This window comes from Panulirus ornatus, chromosome 2, assembly GCF_036320965.1.
Source record: "Panulirus ornatus isolate Po-2019 chromosome 2, ASM3632096v1, whole genome shotgun sequence".
Taxonomy (NCBI): domain Eukaryota; kingdom Metazoa; phylum Arthropoda; class Malacostraca; order Decapoda; family Palinuridae; genus Panulirus; species Panulirus ornatus.
The window spans coordinates 88,690,490-88,712,749 of NC_092225.1; the positions used below are offsets into that span (position 1 = coordinate 88,690,490).

Sequence of the window (22,260 nt, forward strand, 5' to 3'; positions counted from 1 at the left end):
TCTGTCACTTGATGTAAGATATTAAATGTGAGAGAATAACACAAACTGCCCTTGAAACTTCAGGTATTTCTGTACCTATGAACTTACTCTGACACAGTTCTCATTACTGTATTCATGTAACAAATATTGGAAAATCTGGATTATCCCAGATCTTGCTACCATCATCTCTACAGAGCCTGACCTAAAGTATTATGTTAAATTAACCAACCATTCACATAGGCAAGTCTTGTTTTTCTGAAGGTGTATATAACATCACAAGATTAATGTTGATCACACATGCAGTTTATTGCTGTCACTCTATGTTCCTGTATCTGATAATATTCTATCACAATATCTTTGGTTCTCAGTGGCAGTATTATGGCTGAATGTAAGAGTAAAGCACTTCAGCTTAAAGTTCTGTATTTGGGGACTGTTAACTTTGGTGCTGTCAACTACTGAGACACAGGTCAAGGCCTGTACCATCAGAATAAAATATATATATATATATATATATATATATATATATATATATATATATATATATATATATATATATATATATATACACATACATACGCACATATACACACATACACTCATATACATATACATACATATGAAAAAAATGTAAGAAATAATTTAGAAAACTGAAACTTCTAGCTTGAAATGAAATGAAAAAAATGAATGTCACATAATGGTTCAACCTCTGGCTATGGAAAAGGGAAATGTATAATTTATTTACACAAACGTCAATAGTAGTTTTCATCAATTTAACCACTGTATCATACTGCCTGGTCCACTTCTCTTATCATGAAACAGGAATATTGGCTTATGATGTTTCTCAATTTTCTTCATTACACAAAGTACAACCTTATCTTGGATACATGAGGGTAGGTAGTTGGTCATCCTCCTTAATAAAGCCTTGACAGACCAAAAATTTATCTGGACCTCAACTTTTTCAGTACATTTATGAAAAACACCTTTTTGCTTTCCATCTCTATCACTTTGAAAAAAAGAATAAGCTTCAATGTCTAAGCTACATTTTTTTTCCAATTTCACTATTTTCTTGTCAGAGCACCATGTATGAAAACTATCACTCCAGTAACACAACTATAAACATTTACTTCCCCTTTAAAAAGTTCTGGGGAAGTCTGTCTCGATACACTGCGGGACACTCTACCACCAATATATATATATATATATCCCTGGGGATAGGGGAGAAAGAATGCTTCCCACGTATTCCCTGCGTGTCGTAGAAGGCGACTAAAAGGGGAGGGAGCGGGTTGCTGGAAATCCTCCCCTCTCGTTTTTTTTCAATTTTCCAAAAGAAGGAACAGAGAAGGGGGCCAGGTGAGGATATTCTCTCAAAGGCCCAGTCCTCTGTTCTTAACGCTACCTCGCTATTGCGGGAAATGGCGAATAGTACGAAAGAAAAGAAGAAAATATATATATATATATATATATATATATATATTTTTTTTTTTTTTCATACTATTCGCCATTTCCCGCGATAGCGAGGTAGTGTTAAGAACAGAGGACTGGGCCTTTGAGGGAATATCCTCACCTGGCCCTCTTCTCTGTTCCTTCTTTTGGAAAATTAAAAAAAAAAAAAAAAAAAAAACGAGAGGGGAGGATTTCCAGCCCCCCGCTCCCTTCCCTTTTAGTCGCCTTCTACGACAAGCAGGGAATACGTGGGAAGTATTCTTTCTCCCCTATCCCATATATATATATATATATGTATATATTTTTTCATTATACTTTGTCGCTGTCTAACGCGTTAGTGAGGTAGCACAGGAAACAGACGAAAGAATGGCCCAACCCACCCATATACACATATATATACATACATGTCCACACATGCACATATGCATACCTATACATCTCAACGTATACATATATATATACACACACAGACATATACATATACACACATGTACATAATTCATACTGTCTGCCCTTATTCATTCCCGTTGCCACCCCGCCACACATGAAATGAAAACCCCCTCCCCTCGCATGTGCGCGAGGTAGCACTAGAACAAAACAACAAAGGCCACATTCATTCACACTCAGTCTCTAGCTGTCATGTATAATGCACCGAAACCACAGCTCCCTTACCACATCCAGGCCCCACATATATATATGTGTGTGTATATGCGTGGATGGGTCACTCTTTGTGACCCATACATACATACACACATAGAACACTATTCTTTTGAAAACCTCACCACTGCTAGTGTTTTATTCCATCTATGTATGTCTGTTTCCATACATACATACATACATACATACATACACACATAGAACATTATTGTTTTGAAAACCTCACCACTGCTAGTGTTTTATTCCATCAATGTATGTCTCATATTATCAGAGAATATAGTATGTTGAATGGTGAAACAATACTTTTAGATTTTTGTTTATTATTATTGAAAATTGGTGCTCTGAGGGATCACTAGATATCTAGAGTAGCTGCCATCATTAGGTTAAAGGGCACATAGCACATTTAAGCAGTTTTCTAGGTTGAGTTTTCTGTTGTTTTATATAAAAAAAAGTGTAGTTAATCCCAACAAAAAGGTTATGGAGGTATTATTTTAGAATATTTAGGGATCACCCACGTAAAGTTACAGCAGATATTAGGACTGCAAAAGCTTTAAGTTTAGCAGTAACATTTTGTCAGCAAATATACAAAATATTTTGCAGAACCAGGCTGATAAGTGGACTCCATGGTTCTTGGGCGATGAGTACACCCGAGGTTTGGCATCTTTCATTGCTCCCTCCATTCCCTCCCTCTTCAGTATGCTCTTCAATTGGCAGATGCGTAAGTGTACTTTTCCAGGCTTCAGGTTCATTTTCATTGAGATAAATGGAATATTAGTACTTTTATTGTACTAAACCCATTTGAGTATTAGACATTTATGTTAGTACAAAATATTGAACTGAACCCATTTGAATGTTAGACATTTATGTTAGTACAAAATATTGTACTAAACCCATTTGAATATTAAACATTTATGTTTAGAGTCCTGACTGATCTTGATTATTCTTGGCAGCATTATGAGCTAGATAGTAGCTATAAAAGTTCCAGCCTGTGCCTTGTAGGTCACAGGGAAATGTAGACAGTCTGTTGGAGTTGTTTTTTGATATGACATTTTAACTTGAATGAAAAAGTGGTAAATATTAAACTCCATTCTCACATTTATGGGGTAGATCAGGTCCATATAGCCTCTTGGTTCACTAACAATATATATTGAGGAAGAACAGGTCATGCATTACAAATCCTCTAGACTTCTGTGACAAGGTTAGCTCCATCTTATATTAAAAAGGTGGATGGGTAGACTGTGTTCCTGGAAGGCCAGAAAGTTTTTGACACTGCCATATTTAATGTTTATTAAGAAGCTAGATCCTCTAGCAGGATAGGTTACATTAGGGAAAGGAAGAGAGCAGAGGACAAAGGTCAGAGGAACATTCTCACATTGGCTTGGGTCACCGGTGATGTGCCACTGGGCATTTATCATCAGCTCACTGCAGCTCTTGGTAAATGCAAATAGTATACCTGATAGGCTGGTCTTTTACCTGACCATGTTTGTAAATGATGGCAAGTTTGTGAGAGAAAAAAAGAATAATGATGATTGTATCATCTTATAGGGAATTTAGACATACTTCAAAGTTGGTCTGATAAATGGTTGATGAAATTTAAACCAATTTAGGCCAAGTAAGTGCAAAATTATGAGGATAGGACATAGTAAAAGAAGGCCTTGATGGGGTCAACATTGTGCCCCTTCTGTTACCAAAACTGCACATTAGGAGAATTGTAAAAGAGGCAAACTCTCTACTGTCAGACATTTGAATCATATCTAAGTATATGGAGAAGGAATATTTGGTGAATTGCTCACAATATGGACCAGAATTGTATTATGCTAGTCAAGTCTGGTTACTCCACTCAAAGAAACACAAAGATCTAATTGAGAAAGCCTAGAGAATAGCAATTAAGATTGCACAGTGAGAGGCTGAGGGCTGCAGATTTGCCCTCTATGGAGGAGAGAAGAGAGAGGGATGACCTGATTACAGCCTTCAAGTAGTGAACAGTCCTTCTTGAAATGTAATGCCAGAATAGCCAGAGGTATATAAGGAGCTAGGCAAAAAGCTTGTTAGAAGGTACATAAAGAAGTACTCCTTATGTGTAAGGTTGGTGGATGGTTAGAATAGACTAACCTGTGAGATTGTGAATACTGGCAGTATACATATGTAGAACTCTGCTTTGGAAATGGGTTCCCTACAAATGTAGAGCACTTTCCCTATACTGTACACAAATGACAGTTGACATACAAAAATACATTTACCAGAGGCTGAGGAGCATGAAAACTTGCTCTTTCTTTTAAAGAAAAGACAATCAGACTACAGCTTCAGTAAGCCTTTAGAAAAGTAAGGATAGAAAAGAGATACCACTAAAGCCTCTTTGAATATGTGTTATAAGTAACATTTGATTGTGGCAAATAAAAGTGAAAAGAAAGCTGTGGATATAAGGGGAAAGACAAGCCAATGAGAGATGTCATATATTTATTGTAGTTAGGATGTTTTTCATGGCCACTATATAAAGAAACATTAACAAAGAAATAAAAAGCATAACTGGGGTTAAGGGTAATTAAAAGTTTGAAAGATATAAAAAGAATTGAAACAAGTAAGAGTTGTTTGTTTTAGGTAATAGGTATCTGAGATACCTGTCAATAAATGTTTGGCTAAACTACATTTAAAAGTAATGGATAAATTCAGTTATTCATGATACATGAACTTGGCTGTGAACATTTTGACAGTCCTGTGAGAGGACAGAGTTGGAGTGGTGCTTTGTGTGTAGGGTATAGTCACCTCCAAACTGAAACTTAAAGAGGATTATTGTGGGCCTAATGTATGGTCTTGTAGAAACAGTTATGAAGATAGAAACACAGATGAGCTTAAGCTTAGATTTGTTGCTGGATCATCTAGGAAGAAGTTAGATGGAGTGGATTTTGGAAGTTTTTAACTAGAAGAGAAAAATTAAAGAAGAGATGAAGAGTAGAGATGTTGCTGGTAGTGTTAGAGAAGCTGGATCATAAGTTATGGCTAATGGATGAAGAATTTTGAAACAACAGAATAATATGAATAATATGACTACAAGTTTGAAGTGCCTGAGGAAGTTCAGGGAGAAAACAACCAGGGAGTATAGATCACAAGTTGCACTTGTAATAGTCAGAGAGAAGGAACGAGAGGGTCCTTTCTAGGAATGCTTGATACAGATCAATGAAAGAAAATAATAGAATAGATGGAGTGTTGAAGAAAATACGTGGAACTGAGAGCAGGAAACAGTTTTGGGACTGAGAAAGCTCAGCCCAGTAATTCTGCTTGGTATTGACCCCCCTTCTATGTCTCTGTAGAAATTATGGTCTGCCTGGCTAGGCTATGAGTAACTCGTGGCCATATAACACTTAGAATAAACACTTACCCAGTGTGTGAAAAAATTTGATGGCGCTGTCAAAAACTGTTGATACTCTAAAGTTGATACTATAGTTGGTAGAATGGTATACTTTATTCTTAATTGGTGTACTCAAACCTGTGGTTGGCCAAACTACATTAGGCATGTATCCTCTGTATAGCAAGTGAATTCAGTGATGAATTGTGTTCTGACATGTCCTGTCCCAGACTGCTTGGTTTAGTATAGGATTGTGTTAAGGCAAATGATGAATTTTGTACATACCAAAGTCACTAGAGCATCACATTCCTTTGTATTATTATCGATTAATTTTTTTGTTTTGTTAGGTGAATGATGAGTATATACCATATATACCATACTCAATAAAATGTCATGTTTTTTTTATTTCAATTAATTTTTTTTTAATGCATTTGACAGGATATGTAGCTATCCCAGCACTATGGGACACAGCCATGGCAGAAAAAAAGTTCCCAGTCGTTGTCTTCTCCCATGGTCTTAGTGCCAATCGTTCAATATATAGTACAGTATGCACTGAGCTTGCTTCTCATGGATTTGTTGTTGCAGCTGTTGAACATAGGTAAGCATTTCCAATGATTTTGTTGAGCTGAACAAATAAAACTTCTGTGTCATGTCTTAGGCAAGTAAAATTCATGGCTTGGGTAAGAAGTAGGTAAGAAAATAAATTGGGGAGACTGAAGGTGGTATTAAAGCCTGCTTTGGGTTAGCTGAGGATGTTACTGCCTCGAAATTTTGTCCAGACATTTTTTTTTTCAACATTGGGGTATGCAGGAAACATTATTGTATTGTATATTGTATATTGTATATTGTATATTGTGAATAAGAGCAAGGTTATTAGGTACAGTAGGGTTGAGGGTCAAGTCAATTGGGAGGTGAGTTTGAATGGAGAAAAACTGGAGGAAGTGAAGAGTTTTAGATATCTGGGAGTGGATCTGTCAGCGGATGGAACCATGGAAGCGGAAGTGGATCATAGGGTGGGGGAGGGGGCGAAAATTTTGGGAGCCTTGAAAAATGTGTGGAAGTCGAGAACATTATCCCGGAAAGCAAAAATGGGTATGTTTGAAGGAATAGTGGTTCCAACAATGTTGTATGGTTGCGAGGCGTGGGCTATGGATAGAGTTGTGCGCAGGAGGATGGATGTGCTGGAAATGAGATGTTTGAGGACAATGTGTGGTGTGAGGTGGTTTGATCGAGTAAGTAACGTAAGGGTAAGAGAGATGTGTGGAAATAAAAAGAGCGTGGTTGAGAGAGAAGAAGAGGGTGTTTTGAAATGGTTTGGGCACATGGAGAGAATGAGTGAGGAAAGATTGACCAAGAGGATATATGTGTCGGAGGTGGAGGGAACGAGGAGAAGAGGGAGACCAAATTGGAGGTGGAAAGATGGAGTGAAAAGGATTTTGTGTGATCGGGGCCTGAACATGCAGGAGGGTGAAAGGAGGGCAAGGAATAGAGTGAATTGGAGCGATGTGGTATACAGGGGTTGACGTGCTGTCAGTGGATTGAATCAAGGCATGTGAAGTGTCCGGGGTGAACCATGGAAGGCTGTGTAGGTATGTATATTTGCGTGTGTGGACGTGTGTATGTACATGTGTATGGGGGGGGTTGGGCCATTTCTTTCGTCTGTTTCCTTGCGCTACCTCGCAAACGCGGGAGACAGCGACGAGGTATAAAAAAAAAAAAAAAAAAAATATATTGTATACATTATTGTATAGCGGTCAACCCCTTTCTTGAGAAATCTGACTACAATTCAGTCCTCTTGAGAAGCTTTACCACATTTCATCTTATTCAAGGCATTCACCACCTATTCTCTTTTCACCAAACCATTCATCGACATTGTCTCACTTCACATATATCCATATCCTAAACTCCTGACATTTGTCACCAAGTCATCTAATGCATTCAACAGTCCTTCAAAATAATCACCCCACCTTCACTTCATTCTTTGCCTGTTATCAGTCCCCCTTCTGTTCCCGTCACTTATGCTCATGTTCTCCTCACTATTCTTCTTCCAAGAGAATTGTCTTTCTTAAGTTTATTGGTATACCCCAACTCTCTTTTACTCTTTTCTGCTCCTATATGTTCCTCTTGACCATTATTTACCTCCTCTTGTAGATCTCCCATTCTGATTGTATACAGTTAATCCCAGGATATCTCTTATGGGGGCTCCAGCAGCTTTAAGGCAGCACTACAATCAGTAGCAGAGAAAGGATAAACTCCTTTGTAGTAAGAAGTTCAGTGATGAAATGTTTGTTTTTTCATTCATAGATGATGATACGACTTTACCAGAGTAAACTTTTCACTTATGGCATTGCCACATACAAGCGGAGTCCAGTTACACATACCTAATGAGAGAGAAAAGAGAAGTGTATGGGTTTTATGAACAGGGAAGGAATGCAAGTGATTCGGATTTGTACAGGAGACAGTGCCTGGAGGTAAAAAGGGGGGTACAGGAGCTGAAAAAAGAAAAGAAAAGACTTATTAGAGTTGAGGTAAGCAAATATCAACAGACTCCCGGGAAAATAGAAAATGATTAGAAAATAGGTTAATAGTGTTAGAAAAATAAGAGAACTTATAGGGACATTTTTTGCAGGGGATGTGATATTAGCAAACTTTTCAGACTGAGGAAAGAATGAATGTTCATTACTCTCGTGAACCCATTAACTCTTAAACAACTAAGTTTCATTTTGTGTAAAAAATGTATTTAACCTTACCATTTCAAAGATATTGAAAAACAGTGAAAAAGAATAACATCAGAAATATATTTTGTCCACAATGCTCACTAGAATAATATGTTGATGTTTTATCACATTGGGCTAAAATGTACAGGATTTAGGCCAGAGTATCCCATTTAAGTTACCTCTACCCATGTTTTACTATGATTTTGCATGCACTGAAGAAAATGAGTGCTGATGATAATTGTTACCATATTATATCCTATTAGATGATTTTTCTATAATCAGTGATTCATTGATAAATTTTCCACTACAGCAAAATTACAGTCATTGACAGCATGTCATCCCCAGTATACCACATTGTTCCAATTCATTCCTTGCGTGCCTCTCACCCTCCTGTATGTTCAGGCCCCAATCACTCAAATCTTTTTCACTCCATCCTTCCACCTCCAGTTTGGTCACCCGCTTCTCCTTGTTCCCTCCACCTCTGACATATATATCCTCTTTGTCAATCTTTCCTCACTCACTCTTTCCATATATCCATACCATTTCAATACACCCTCTTCTGCTCTCTCAACCACACTCTTTTTATTACCACACATCTCTCATACCCTTTCATTACTTACTTGATCAAACCACCTGACACCACATATTGTCCTCAGATAATTCATATCCATCACATCCACCATCTTCCATACAACCCTATCTGCAGCCCATGCCTCAACATATAATATTGTTAGAACTGTATTCCTGCAAACATACCCATTTTTGCTCTCAGAGATAACGTTCTCTCCTTCCTCACATTCTTCATCACTCCCAGAACCTTCACCCCCTCCCCCCACCCTGTGACTCACTTCCACTTCTGTGGTTCCATCCGCTGCTAAGTCCACTCCCAGATATCTAAAACACTTCAGTTTCTTCAATTTTTCTCCATTTAAACTTACATCCCAATTGACTTGTCCCTCATCTCTGCCGAACCTAATAACCTTGCTCTTATTCACATTTACTCTCAACTTTCTCCTTTCACACACTTTTCCAAACTCAGTCACCAACTTCTGCAGCTTCTCACTTAAATCAGCCACTAGAGCTGCATCGTTGGCAAACAACAAATGACTCACTTCCCAGGCCCTCTCATCCCCAGCAGACTGCATACTCGCCCCTCTCTCCAAAACTCTTGAACTTACCTCCCTAACCACCCCATCCATAAACAAATTAAGCAACCGCGGGGACATTACACATCCCTTCCGCAGACCAACCTTCAATGGGAACCAATCACTTTCCTCTCTTCCAACTTGTACACATGCAGTACATCCTTGGTAAAGCTTTTCACTGCTTCTAGCAATTACCTCCTGTGCCATGTACTCTTAACTCCTTCCACAAAGCATCTCTTATCAACCCTATCATATGTCTTCTCCAGATCCGTAAATGCTACATACAAATTCATCTGTTTTTCTAATTTTTTTTCACACTTATTCTTCAAAGCAAACACCTAATCCACTCATTTTCTACCACATGTGAAACCATACTGCTCCTCCCCAATCTGAAATTGTACATACCTTCACCCTCTCAATTAATACCCTCCCATACAATTTCCCAGGAATACTCAACAAACGTATGCCTCTGTAGTGTGAACACTCACCTTTATCCCCTATTCCTTCAAGTACACCCATTTTTGCCCTCCAAGGTAACATTCTCTCTATCTACACACTCTTCATCGCTCCCAGAACCTCCCCCCCCCCCACCCTGTGGCTTACTTCTGCTTTCATGTTTCCATCTGCTGTTAAGCCTACTCCCAGATATCTAAAACACTTCACTTCCTCCATTTTTTCTCCATTCAAACTTACTTCTCGATAAACTTGTCCCTCAACCCTTCTGAACCTAATAACCTTGCTCTTATTCACATTTACTCTTAACTTTCTCCTTTCACACACTCTTCCAAACTCAGTCACCAACTTCTGCAGTTTCTCATTTGAATCACCCACCAGAGCTGTATCATTGGCAAACAACAACTACTCACTTCCCAGGCCCTCTCATCCCCAGCAGACTGCATACTCGCCTCTCTCTCCAAAACTCTTGCATCTACCTCCTTAACCACCCAATCCATAAACAAATCAAACAACCATGGGGACATTACACGCCCCTGCCGCAGACTGACATTCACTGGGAACCAATCACTCTCCTGTCTTCCTTCTTGCACACGTCTTACATCCTTGGTAAAAACTTTTCACTGCTTATAGCAACTTACTTCCCACACCATGTACTTGTAAGACCTTCCACAAAGGATCTTTATCAACCCTATTGTATGCCTTCTCCAGATCCATTAATGCTACAAACAAATCCATCTGTTTTTCTAAGTATTTCTCACACTTATTCTTCAAAGCAAACACTTGATCCATACATCCTCTACCACTTCTGAAACCACACAGCTCCTCCCCCATCTGATGCTGTGTACATGCCTTCACCCTCTCATATAATTTCCCAGGAATACTCAACAAACTTATTCCTCTGTAGTTTGAACACTCACCTTTATCCCCCTTGCCTTTATACAGTGGCATTATGCCATTATGCATGCATTCTGCCAATTCTCAGGCACTTCACCATGGTCCATACATACATTGAATATCCTTACCAACCAATCATCACCACAGTCAACCCCATTTTAAATGAATTTCACTGCAATACCATCCAAACCTGCCTTGCATTAGTGAGATGGCCTCAATTAGGACATTCTGTTGCCTGCGCCATCTTAGCTAACAGTAGAAAATACAAAAGTATGTGTGGTAGATGGGTAGGAACGATGGTAAGAGGGCACTGATGGATTACATGCTAATTAATAGGCATACAAAAGAGAATCTCTTGGATATGAATGTGTTGAGTGGGACAGCTGGGGGATGTCTGAACATTTGTAGAGGTTTTCAGAAAAGAGGAAATTTATGAGTAAGAAGCTTAGAAAAGAGATTTGTGCAGAGATTTTTAAGGTTTTTGATAAAGAGGAAATTATATGAATAAGAAGAGGGTGGTGAAAGTAAGTAGCTTGAAAAAGAGACGTGTGTGAAGAAATACCAGGAGAGATTGTTGTAGAGTGGCAAAGGTTGAGAGTAAACAAAGCAAGGGGAGTGGTTGTGGAATGATAGGCATTTAGAGAAGCACTGGTGGCATCTTCGAGGGAAGTATGTGGCATGCAAAAGGTGGGAGGTGAGCGAGTGAGAAAGGGTTGTGACCATTGGGTTGGTAAAGTTGATAGTGAAAGAGAAAAAGGGTGAGGTTTAGGTGATATTTACAGGATTGGAATACCAGCAAATGGGAGGTATACTAGAGAAAGAGAGTCAAAAGGAAGGTGCAAGGGCTGGAAAAGAGTGTAAATGAGAGTTGGGTGCATGAGTACCTATAAACTTCAGGGAGAATAAGGTGATTTTTAGAAAGAAGTTAATAGTGTGAGAAGAATGAGAACAAATGGAAGCATCAATGAAGGGGGCAAATGGGGCAGAGGTAACAAGGTAGTAATGAGGTTAGGAGAAGATTGAGTGAATATTTTGAAGGATTGTTGAATGACAGTGTGTCATATGGAGGGTGTTTTGGTCAGGAAGGTACGCAAAGAGAAAGAGTCATAGAAAGGAGTTTAATGAAAAGAGGAGAGGTGGTGAAAGTCTCAAGTAAGATGAAATGTGTCAAGACAGCTGGAGTAGTTGGTATTGCAGTTGCATTTTTAAAACCATGTGAAGATATTGATGATTAGTTAGGATTTTCAGTGTATAGATGGATCATGGTGAGATACCTGAGAAGTGGCAGAATGCATGTATAAGCTTTTTTTTATGCAAGGGGGACAAAGGTGATTGTTTGAACCACATATGTATAAGTTTGTGGAGTATACCTGTTAAGTTGTTTGAGAGAATGATGATTGAGAGGGTAAAGGCATGTACAAAGTATCAGACTGGGGAGGAACATTGTGATTTCAGGAGTGGTATAGGATGTGTGGGTCAGATATTTGCTTTAAAGAATATGTGTGAGAAATACTTCGAGAAACAGAAGGATTTGCATGTGGCATTTATGGGTCTGAAGAAAGCATATGAAAGGGTTGATAGATATGTCTTGTGGAAGGTCTTATGAGTAATATGGTGTGGCAGGAAAGCTACTAGAAGCAGTGAGAAGTTTTTGTATAGAGTCCAAGGCATGTGTGGAAGTGGGTAGGAAGAAAAGTGAGTGGTTTCAGGTGAAGGTGGGTTTCTGGCAGGGGTGTGTGATATCATAATGGCCAATTGATTTGTTTATGGATTGGGTGGTCAGGAAGTAAGTACCAGGATCATGGAGAGGGGTAGGTATGCAGTATGTAGGGGGGTAGTGGGGGCCTGTGAAGTGAGTCAGTTGTTTGCTAGTGGAACTGATGGCAGATTCCAATGAGAAGCTGCAGAAGTTGGTATCTTGGAGAGTGTGTGAAAGGAGGAAGTTGGAAATAGATTTGATCAAAATCAAGGTTATTAGGTTTAACAGGACAGACAAACAGGTTATTTGGGGTGTGAGTTTGAATAGAGAAAATTTGGAGGAAGTTAAGTGTTTTGGATCCTTGGTTGTGGACATGGCAGTGAATGGAAGTGGAAGCAAATCATAGGGTTGTTAAGGGAAGAAAGGCTCTGCAAGCATTGAGGAGGGCAAAAATAGGCAGGGCAAAAATGGGTATGTATGAAGGTTTTGTAGTCCCAACATTGTTTATGGATGTGAGGCATGGGCTATAGATGAGAATATGCGGAGAAGGGTAGATGTGTTGAAAATGAAACATATGAGGATGATATTTATTGTGAGATGGTTTGATTGAGTATATAATAAAAGGGTAAGAGAGAGGTGTGGTAATAACAAGAGTGTGGTTGAGAGAGCTGAAGAGGGTATGCTGAAATTTTTTGGACATATGGAGAGAACAAATGAGGAGGGGCCAATGAAGAGGTAATTTGTTATGAGTGGAGAGGAAAAGGTGAAGGGGAAGACCAAATTGGATATAGAAGGATGGAATGATAAAGATTTTGAGTAATTAGGGACTGAACATGCAGGAGGGTGAAATGTGTTATACAGAGGCCGATGTGCTGTCATTGGACTGAACCAGGGTATATGAAGCAGTTAGGGAAAATCACAGAAAGGTTTTTTGGGTATGGTTGTGGATAGGGGACCATGGTTTCCTTACATTACAAATGGCAGTTAGAGAATGGATGTATGGGGATGAAGCATTTCTTTGTTCCTGGCACTACCTCACAAACGTGGCTAATGGCAAACAGGTGCGAAAAAATTTTACTTTATGTTCAATTTTTTCATATATCTCTAGGGGAAGAGTGTTTCAGCATGTCATTTTAAATATCTTTAAATATGAGACCACCAAGTACAATTTATTGTTAATTTGGCCAAAGAAAGATAACCACCTGTGAAAGATTGTCAGGAAGAAAGTATTTTTCAAGTTGTCATCTTTCCCCCTATGAATGACTGATACTGACCGATTTTCACAATTATACTATTGACATTTGAATTTCAGGGACAGGTCAGCATGTGCCACCTTCACTCTAAGTGAGGAAGGAGAGAAGGAGTATATTCTCTTTAAACCTACCCCAGTTGATGTCAAGGAGTATAACCTCAGAAATGAACAGGTATTTTTATTTTATAACATTGTATTTGTATTCTTTTCGAATAGAGAATATACGAGTATCTTTTCACTTTTTATATGTACTCTGGCACATGAAAATTCACATATGCAAAATACAGTGGTACTGCGTAGGTTGACACTTTTTAAAATGTTTCCTGAAAAAGTTAGATATCTAAATTTCACAAGCACTAAGATAAAGCAAGTTTCTAGGCTGTCTGTTTTTGTCATGGGATGTTTTGTGCATGTAGAAAGTTGGGTGACTATTGCAACTCTGGGCTTGCACATTACCTACATATATGAACCATGGAAGGTAGAATCATTTGTCTGTGAGGAGGCATGAACTTCAGGGACCATGAGATGAAACACCATGTGATGATGCTAGATTCCCTTGATGTTGAGCCTTTTCCCCAGTTTCCCAATGGAAAGGGAGGCAAGTTAAACTAATGTCGAGGTACAGGCACGAGTTTATAGGAGCTGGTGATAGAGTGGATAGCATGATGGTTTTACATCCAGTAAGTCATGTGGAATCTGTCTCTTGATATTTTACTCTCCGAAAATGGCGGTGGAAACTATTTTAAAAACTGTAACCTTCTGTTTATTAGTAGCAGATATCCAGACACAAAAAAGGCCTATTTGCAAAGGAGTGTGTGTGATTAGGGGTCATATAGTACAAAGCATCAGGGGGTCAAGAGGGTCTTCTGTCAGTGGTCTGAACCAGGGCACATGAAGCATTTGAGGTTGTGCATTGGAGGCTTTTGTTTAGGTACATAATACATGACAGCCAGAGAGTGGATGTTTGAAAACAAGGCCATATTTTGTCTGCTCCTGGCACTGGCTGGAAACATCAAACAAGTATTAGTCAAAGTAAACATCAACAAACATGTAACAGTGCAGTATACAGTTGCAATGATGGCTTGCCTAGAATAGGATGTCTGTGCCTTCACATAAGTCTTCAACTATTCTTTTAACTCCAGACAGCCACAAATCCAGCTCACACCCTGTAACCACCATGAATGGATAGTTGCTTTCATTGAACAAAACACAGACTATTCTGTGCATCACATAAGACACTCATGAAATTTACTCCTCACATCAATAACATCAGCACAAAAGCATTTTGCAACTAACTGGCACCAAATTTGGACAAGAAAAAGAATCCCCTAATATCCTCTACAAATAGTTCAAACCCCATTTCCATCTGTACATCACCTGCCTGCTCTTCTGATTGACAAGCATAACAAAGCTTCAAACCACACAAAATGGTGCATTCAGAACAATCATTGGTTGCCAGACAACCATGAACAATCAGCACCTACACAAGTAAACAAAGATCCTCCCGGTAAAATTCTACCTCAAAATGCTTGGCATCTTGCAGCAGCACTGGATCCCTTACACCCATACCAATCCATAACAAACCATTAACCCCCAAGAAGACCCCTGCCTCACACTTTAGTAACCAGTACTCATAGATTTCCCCCACCCTAAACAAAAATAACACTGATATAAGACACACACTACACATGCTGAAATAACCCTAACAGACACAATGGGTGAGTGGTGAGAGATGATAGTATGCACTGATCTTCAGACTGGGGAAGAACAGTGTGGCTTAGGGAGTGTTAGAAGATGTGTGGAGTAGATGTTTGCTTTGAAGAATGTGTGTAAGAAGCACTTAGAAAAACAGAACGACTTGCATGTGGCAATTCTGAATCTGGGGAAAGTGTATGATAAGGCTGATGAAGATGCTCTGTGGAAGGTGTTACAAATATATGGTGTAGGAGGAAAGCTGCTAGAAGCAGTGAAGAATTTTATGAGAGTAAGGTGTGTGTGCAAGTAAGAAGAGAAGAGGGTGAGTGGTTCCATAGGAAGATGGATGTGCGACAGGGATGTGTAATTTCACCATGTCTGTTTATTGTGTTTATGGATGGAGTGGTGAGGGACATGAATGCAAGGGTCTGGAGAGTGGAGCAGTTTTTCATTTTATCTGTGGGGAGGTCTTTGGGGTTAATCCAGTTATTGTTTACTGATTGAGAAACTACTTGTGATATATCACCAATTAAGGAATATAAGAAAGAGTAGTTAGCATTGCTGACAGTAATCCATTCACAGGCTTCTTGGGGTTGAGCTTGCTGCAAAAGTTGGTTTCTGAGTTTGGGAGAGTGTTCAGAAGGAGAAAGTTGAGACTAATTGTGAATAAAAGCATGGCTATTAGGTTTATAAGTGGAGAGAGACAGGTGAGTTGGAGTTCAGATTTGAATGGAGAAAATCTTGAGGAAGGGAAATGTTTTACATACTAGAAGGGAACATGGCATTGAATGGAACCATGGGAGCTGAAGTAAATCATAGGGTAGGTGACATGGGTGAAGGTCCTTGGAGCACTGACAAATATGTGGAAAGGAAGGTCATGTGTGTGGCAGCTTGGGTGATATGAGATGTGATGTTTAGATTTTCTTTATTGTTCACCAGAGTTGCTTGCTGTGGGTTTTGTTGTTTGTAGTATTTGAATGTGACTTTTCCCCTTTTGTGTAATTGAATAGCCTCTTCAGTAGCCTGGCAAATTAATGCAAAATTATCCTCTGTAGGAGCTCAGTAAATTACTTCAAAAGTATCTTAGCAGCTCAGAAAATTGGTCCTTGAGTATTGCTCCATTTGGTTAGTAGTCATCTGGTTCATTCTTGGACTTTTAGAGTGTGTTATGCTGCCAATTTGTGTTTGGCAAACTGAGTGAGACAGCCTTTCCAAATTTGTTGTATCTATCTCATCCCGTCTACCTTTTGCTGGTCACTTTTCTGATCTTGTGCTTAAGAATTATTATACTCATTACATTTTGTTTGTCTACCCCAGGAATTACCTTATGCTAGAACCTTGAAGATCATCTCATTGCTGTTATTTATTGTAAGAAGTAACAGCATTGAATTTTTAGAATGCTCAAAATCACACCAGATTATCATTGTTTTGTTTATTTTCTGTCATATACCTTAAGACAGTCACTCACCCCAGTATATCCATAGTGGTCTGTGGGTACTCCACTCTAAAGATAACAGTATTTTTTCTTGGTATAACCTCTTATCATATATATCATCTGTCTCTTTGTCATCTCACATTGTGGTGGATATTTCTGAAAAACTTTCTCACATGATCACTTATTCCTTCTTGTATTGCATGGTTTTCTATCTTTCCTATCCTGCTTTCCCAGACTTTTTTTGAAAATGAATAAGATAATCAGTATAATTTGTGTTGTAGATAAAAATCCGTGTTGAAGAAAGTATTCGTGCCTTGGACGTTCTAGAGAAGATCAATAATGGTACTGTGAAAAATGATCTGCTCTCAGACTTTGACCTAAAGCAGTTATGTGGACGTCTTGATCTTGCACAGCCAATTATGACAGGTCATTCATTTGGTGGTGTAACTGCCCTATCTACCCTAGCAAAAGATAAAAGATTCAGGTAAGGAATAGATGATCATAGTTTTAGAGTTCAGCTGACTTTTGAGGGTTTTTATCTGTAATATATTTTAAGACCATTATTTTCCAAAATTGATAATATACTGTTTAATGTTGTTCATCTTTGGGTCACAGATATGACTGGCAAAAAAGAGGTATTTTGAATTCACATTTCAGAATGAGCCATTATCCAGCTCTTGTAATACGTCAGATGTGTCGCATTGCATACCATTAAGGATGTAGTCAAAAGGTGATTCTCACCTCATGTTGTTTTTGTGTTCTTTTTCTTGACAAAATGTAGGTAACAATAATATTCTTTGAAATCAATGTTTATTCATGGCTACAATGTTGTGTATGCCCAGATTGACAGATATTAGTTTTGTGATTTTCTGATTAAGTGTTGTACCAACTGTTGATATGCAATTGCCTATGGTGTTTCCTCATTTGAAAGTTATTTTAGCTGATCTTTTGCATTTGAGAAGGTTCTTGCCAAGCTATCCCAGTTTGCAATCAGTAGGTGATGCTGAACATGATTTAAAAAAGAAAAGAATGGCAGAATACCATAGAAAGTAGATTGATAATGGAAGAAATTTTAAAGTTAAAAAGAGTGCTTTCAGCGGCTATTTGGAAATGGTAAAAGTGAAGTGCCTGTTGGTGCACTAGAATTAGGTTTAGAGTAGAGAAAGAAATAGAAAATGGAAAAGTATTACAAAGGAAGAGTATTACAAAGGGAGAAAGACAGAAGAGTAGTGAAGATCAAAAAAAATGGAAAAGCTAGGGGTATAGATTGAGTGGTGAACAAGATGATAAGGAATGGAGGTAAACTTGCTCTGGAGTGTATCTGGAAAGTGTGCGAAAGCATAGGAAAAGTAAAAGTAAATGTGTGTGTAAGAATTACAGAGGAATAAGTCGTCTGGGAGTGGTTGGCCAGATGTATGGTAGGATAGTGATCAATTTCTTGAAAAGGATAAGTTCCTTCTGAAGAGGAACAAGGTGGGTTTCATAAGTGCAGAGGTTGTGTCGATCACATTTCATTTTGTCAGTTTGTCCTGTTCTATGTATCTGTGGGGGTTAGAAGAAATTCCAGAAGAGATTGGCTGTAAAATGGCAAAAGGTGAGAGTAAACGAAGCTAGGGGAGTGGGTGAGGAATTGGAGGTATTTTGGGAAGCAGTACTGGCTTATGCAAAAGATGTATGTAGCATGTGTAAGATGGAAGGTGGGCAGGTTAGAAAGGGGAGTGAATGGTGGGATGATGAGGGAAAGTTGGTAGTCAGAAACAGAGGTATATGGGCAGGACTTATAGGGAAGGAGTGCAGATGCTTGGGGGGATGTACAAGAAAAAGTGACAGGAGGGTGTATTGTGAATCACCTGCCATGACCAGGATTTGAACCTATGTAGGTTTGTTTCCAGGTTATCTGTGCATACCTGATGGTCAGTAATGCTAATCACTGCACCTTGGAGGTCTGTTGCCTTCTGCAACATGCAAGATACACATGGAAAGAGTTCATTCTCTCTTTTTTCTAGAGATAACCTTTTTTAGGTTTTTTTTTTTTTTTTTTTTTTTTTTTTTTTTTTTATACTTTGTCGCTGTCTCCCGCGTTTGCGAGGTAGCGCAAGGAAACAGACGAAAGAAATGGCCCCCCCCCCCATACACATGTACATACACACGTCCACACACACAAATATACATACCTACACAGCTTTCCATGGTTTACCCCAGACGCTTCACATGCCTTGCTTCAATCCACTGACAGCACGTCAACCCCTGTATACCACATGACTCCAATTCACTCTATTCCTTGCCCTCCTTTCACCCTCCTGCATGTTCAGGCCCCGATCACACAAAATCTTTTTCACTCCATCTTTCCACCTCCAATTTGGTCTCCCTCTTCTCCTCGTTCCCTCCACCTCCGACACATATATCCTCTTGGTCAATCTCTCCTCACTCATTCTCTCCATGTGCCCAAACCATTTCAAAACACCCTCTTCTGCTCTCTCAACCACGCTCTTTTTATTTCCACACATCTCTCTTACCCTTACGTTACTTACTCGATCAAACCACCTCACACCACACATTGTCCTCAAACATCTCATTTCCAGCACATCCATCCTCCTGCGCACATCTCTATCCATAGCCCACGCCTCGCAACCATACAGCATTGTTGGAACCACTATTCCCTCAAACATACCCATTTTTGCTTTCCGAGATAATGTTCTCGACTTCCACACATTTTTCAAGGCTCCCAAAATTTTCGCCCCCTCCCCCACCCTATGATCCACTTCCGCTTCCATGGTTCCATCCGCTGACAGATCCACTCCCAGATATCTAAAACACTTCACTTCCTCCAGTTTTTCTCCATTCAAACTCACCTCCCAATTGACTTGACCCTCACCCCTACTGTACCTAATAACCTTGCTCTTATTCACATTTACTCTCAACTTTCTTCTTCCACACACTTTACCAAACTCAGTCACCAGCTTCTGCAGTTTCTCACATGAATCAGCCACCAGCGCTGTATCATCAGCGAACAACAATTGACTCACTTCCCAAGCTCTCTCATCCCCAACAGACTTCATACTTGCCCCTCTTTCCAGGACTCTTGCATTTACCTCCTTTACAACCCCATCCATAAACAAATTAAACAACCATGGAGACATCACACACCCCTGCCGCAAACCTACATTCACTGAGAACCAATCACTTTCCTCTCTTCCTACACGTACACATGCCTTACATCCTCGATAAAAACTTTTCACTGCTTCTAACAACTTGCCTCCCACACCATATATTCTTAATACCTTCCACAGAGCATCTCTATCAACTCTATCATATGCCTTCTCCAGATCCATAAATGCTACATACAAATCCATTTGCTTTTCTAGGTATGGAGATATTTTTTTGTTTCATAATAAAATGGAAATATGTGGTTGCAATTATTGAATTGGTGAGATGATACTGTTGGTATATTTTTGCCTGGAGTATGTATATGAAATTGAATATGATAGAGACTTTTAGTCTTTGAATTCCACTTGCAATATTTCCAGCAGTGCAGTCTGAAAGAAATAAGGCTTGTCAGTTAGATAAAGCATTTCTTGTATTATTAACTAATTAATACAAGGGTGAAAGCAGTAAGTAGGGAGGGTAAGGTTTGAGGTTAAAAGATATGGAAAACTCCTAACACCAGAGTTCTTAGATTACAGAAATGTATAAATGCTGAGTAAATACCACAAGCTTAGAATGTTATATTGGGTTCAGATCTTCATTCACTTATTTGTTCAAACATAAAGAAAGCCTAATGTATAGATTTTAAATTGTATTATTAATCTGTATAGGAAGCAGCAGAATGCTTAAATTTGATTAGTTATCATCAGGAACAATTATAACGTCATTTATAAGTATGGTTAAATATCTTCAGTGTCATCTTTTAAGTCATGAATAATGTTAGCTTACTGATATGTTCATTTGATTCCTGATTTTTATCACATGATGTCACTTTATATCATGGATCATATATTCTTTCTTATATTAGTACTTCTTCAGATTAGGCATGGCACTTGACCCTTGGATGTTTCCCATAAAGGATGAGATGGATTCTGTTTGCCCAGCTGTCACCCAGCCATTAATATGCATATCAACAGAGGCATTTCAGTCTGATGCAAATCTTCGGGCCATGAGTAAACTCACCACAGAATCAACTGTCTTTGTTACCATCAAGTATGTACTCTGTTTATTTCTCACTTTTGGACAGTGCCCTATATGCAACTGGGAGAACACTTGCTAAGAGACAGAGTTAACATATCATTGTACTCCCTAAGATAAGGTGTTTTCGTGAAGAATATCCTCCCTTGATATCATAAGACGTACAAGGATATCAAATACCTATTCACAGGTTTCAGCAACCATACAGCATCCTGGCCAGGCCTCTTACGTGATGGACTGGAGGTATGTAGCACCAAGCAACCATCCACTCTCATTTATATCACTTGCTTGGCAAGTGATATAAATGCTGACTAGTGTCTGATATTGGCATTGCAGTGCTTTCACTCTCATTTTTTAGTTTTCAGAGATCTCCAGTAGGTACAATTGTATTTACATCATGGTATTCCATGACACAGACTGAAAGTACTTTGTTGTATTTTAACACCTATGTACTTAGGGGTGAGCCTGCCATTACCCTTAAGGTGGACGAGGTGTGTACAGCCAGCTACCAGTATACATATATGTGATAATTATCAGTTTGCAGTACTGTGTTTGGTCTTTATTCCATCTTTATAACATAAATTTTTTTTATGATTTCCCTGAAATGCTATATATACCAATTAGTATCTCTTATAACACCCTAACCATTACAGTGATTAATTAGAGATTTTTTTTTTTTTTTTTCATACTATTCGCCATTTCCCGCATTAGCGAGGTAGCGCTAAGAACAGAGGACTGGGCCTTTGAGGGAATATCCTCACCTGGCCCCCTTCTCTGTTCCTTCTTTTGGGAAAAAAAAAAAAAAAAAAATATGACTTTCCTTTTAGTAATACATATTTTTTTGTGGAAGGTTTTAAGATTATATGGTGTGGGAGGTAAGTTGCTAGAAGCAGTGAAAAGATTTTGCCAAGGATGTAAAGCATGTTTACAAGTAGGAAGAAAGGAAAGTGATTGGTTCCCAGTGAATGTTGGTTTGTGGCAGGGGTGCATGTTGTCTCCATGGTTGTTTGTTTATGGATGGGGTGGTTAGGGAGGTGAGTGCAAGAGTTTTGGAGAGAGGGGCTAGTATGCAGTCTGTTGTGGAAGAGAGAGCTTGGGAAGTGTCAGTTGTTCACTGATGATACAGTGCTGGTAGCTGATTCGAATGAGAAACTGCAGAAGTTGGTGACTGAGTTTTGGTGAAGTGTGTGAAAGAAGAAAGTTAAGAGTAAATGTGAATAAGAGTAGAGTTGAGGGACAAGATAACTGGGAGGTAAGTTTGAATGGAGAATAACTGGAGGAAGTGAAGTGTTTTAGATATCTGGGATGGAATCATGGAAGCAGAAGTGAGTCACAGGTGGGGGAGGAAGCGAAGGTTCTGGGA

The 22,260-nt window shown here is 39.0% G+C and overlaps 1 protein-coding gene across 4 annotated transcripts in view; it reads left to right on the forward strand.

Moving 5' to 3' along the window:
• Positions 1–22,260, forward strand: part of LOC139758161 (platelet-activating factor acetylhydrolase-like) — a 95,249-nt gene that overhangs the window by 44,178 nt on the left and 28,811 nt on the right. For all 4 annotated transcript variants that reach the window (XM_071679337.1, XM_071679327.1, XM_071679347.1 and 1 more), the window contains 5 exons: positions 2,680–2,797; positions 5,861–6,020; positions 13,646–13,757; positions 16,997–17,199; positions 20,739–20,912. In XM_071679337.1, coding sequence (XP_071535438.1) covers positions 2,680–2,797; positions 5,861–6,020; positions 13,646–13,757; positions 16,997–17,199; positions 20,739–20,912 — 767 coding nt within the window. The remainder of the gene's footprint in view (positions 1–2,679; positions 2,798–5,860; positions 6,021–13,645; positions 13,758–16,996; positions 17,200–20,738; positions 20,913–22,260) is intronic.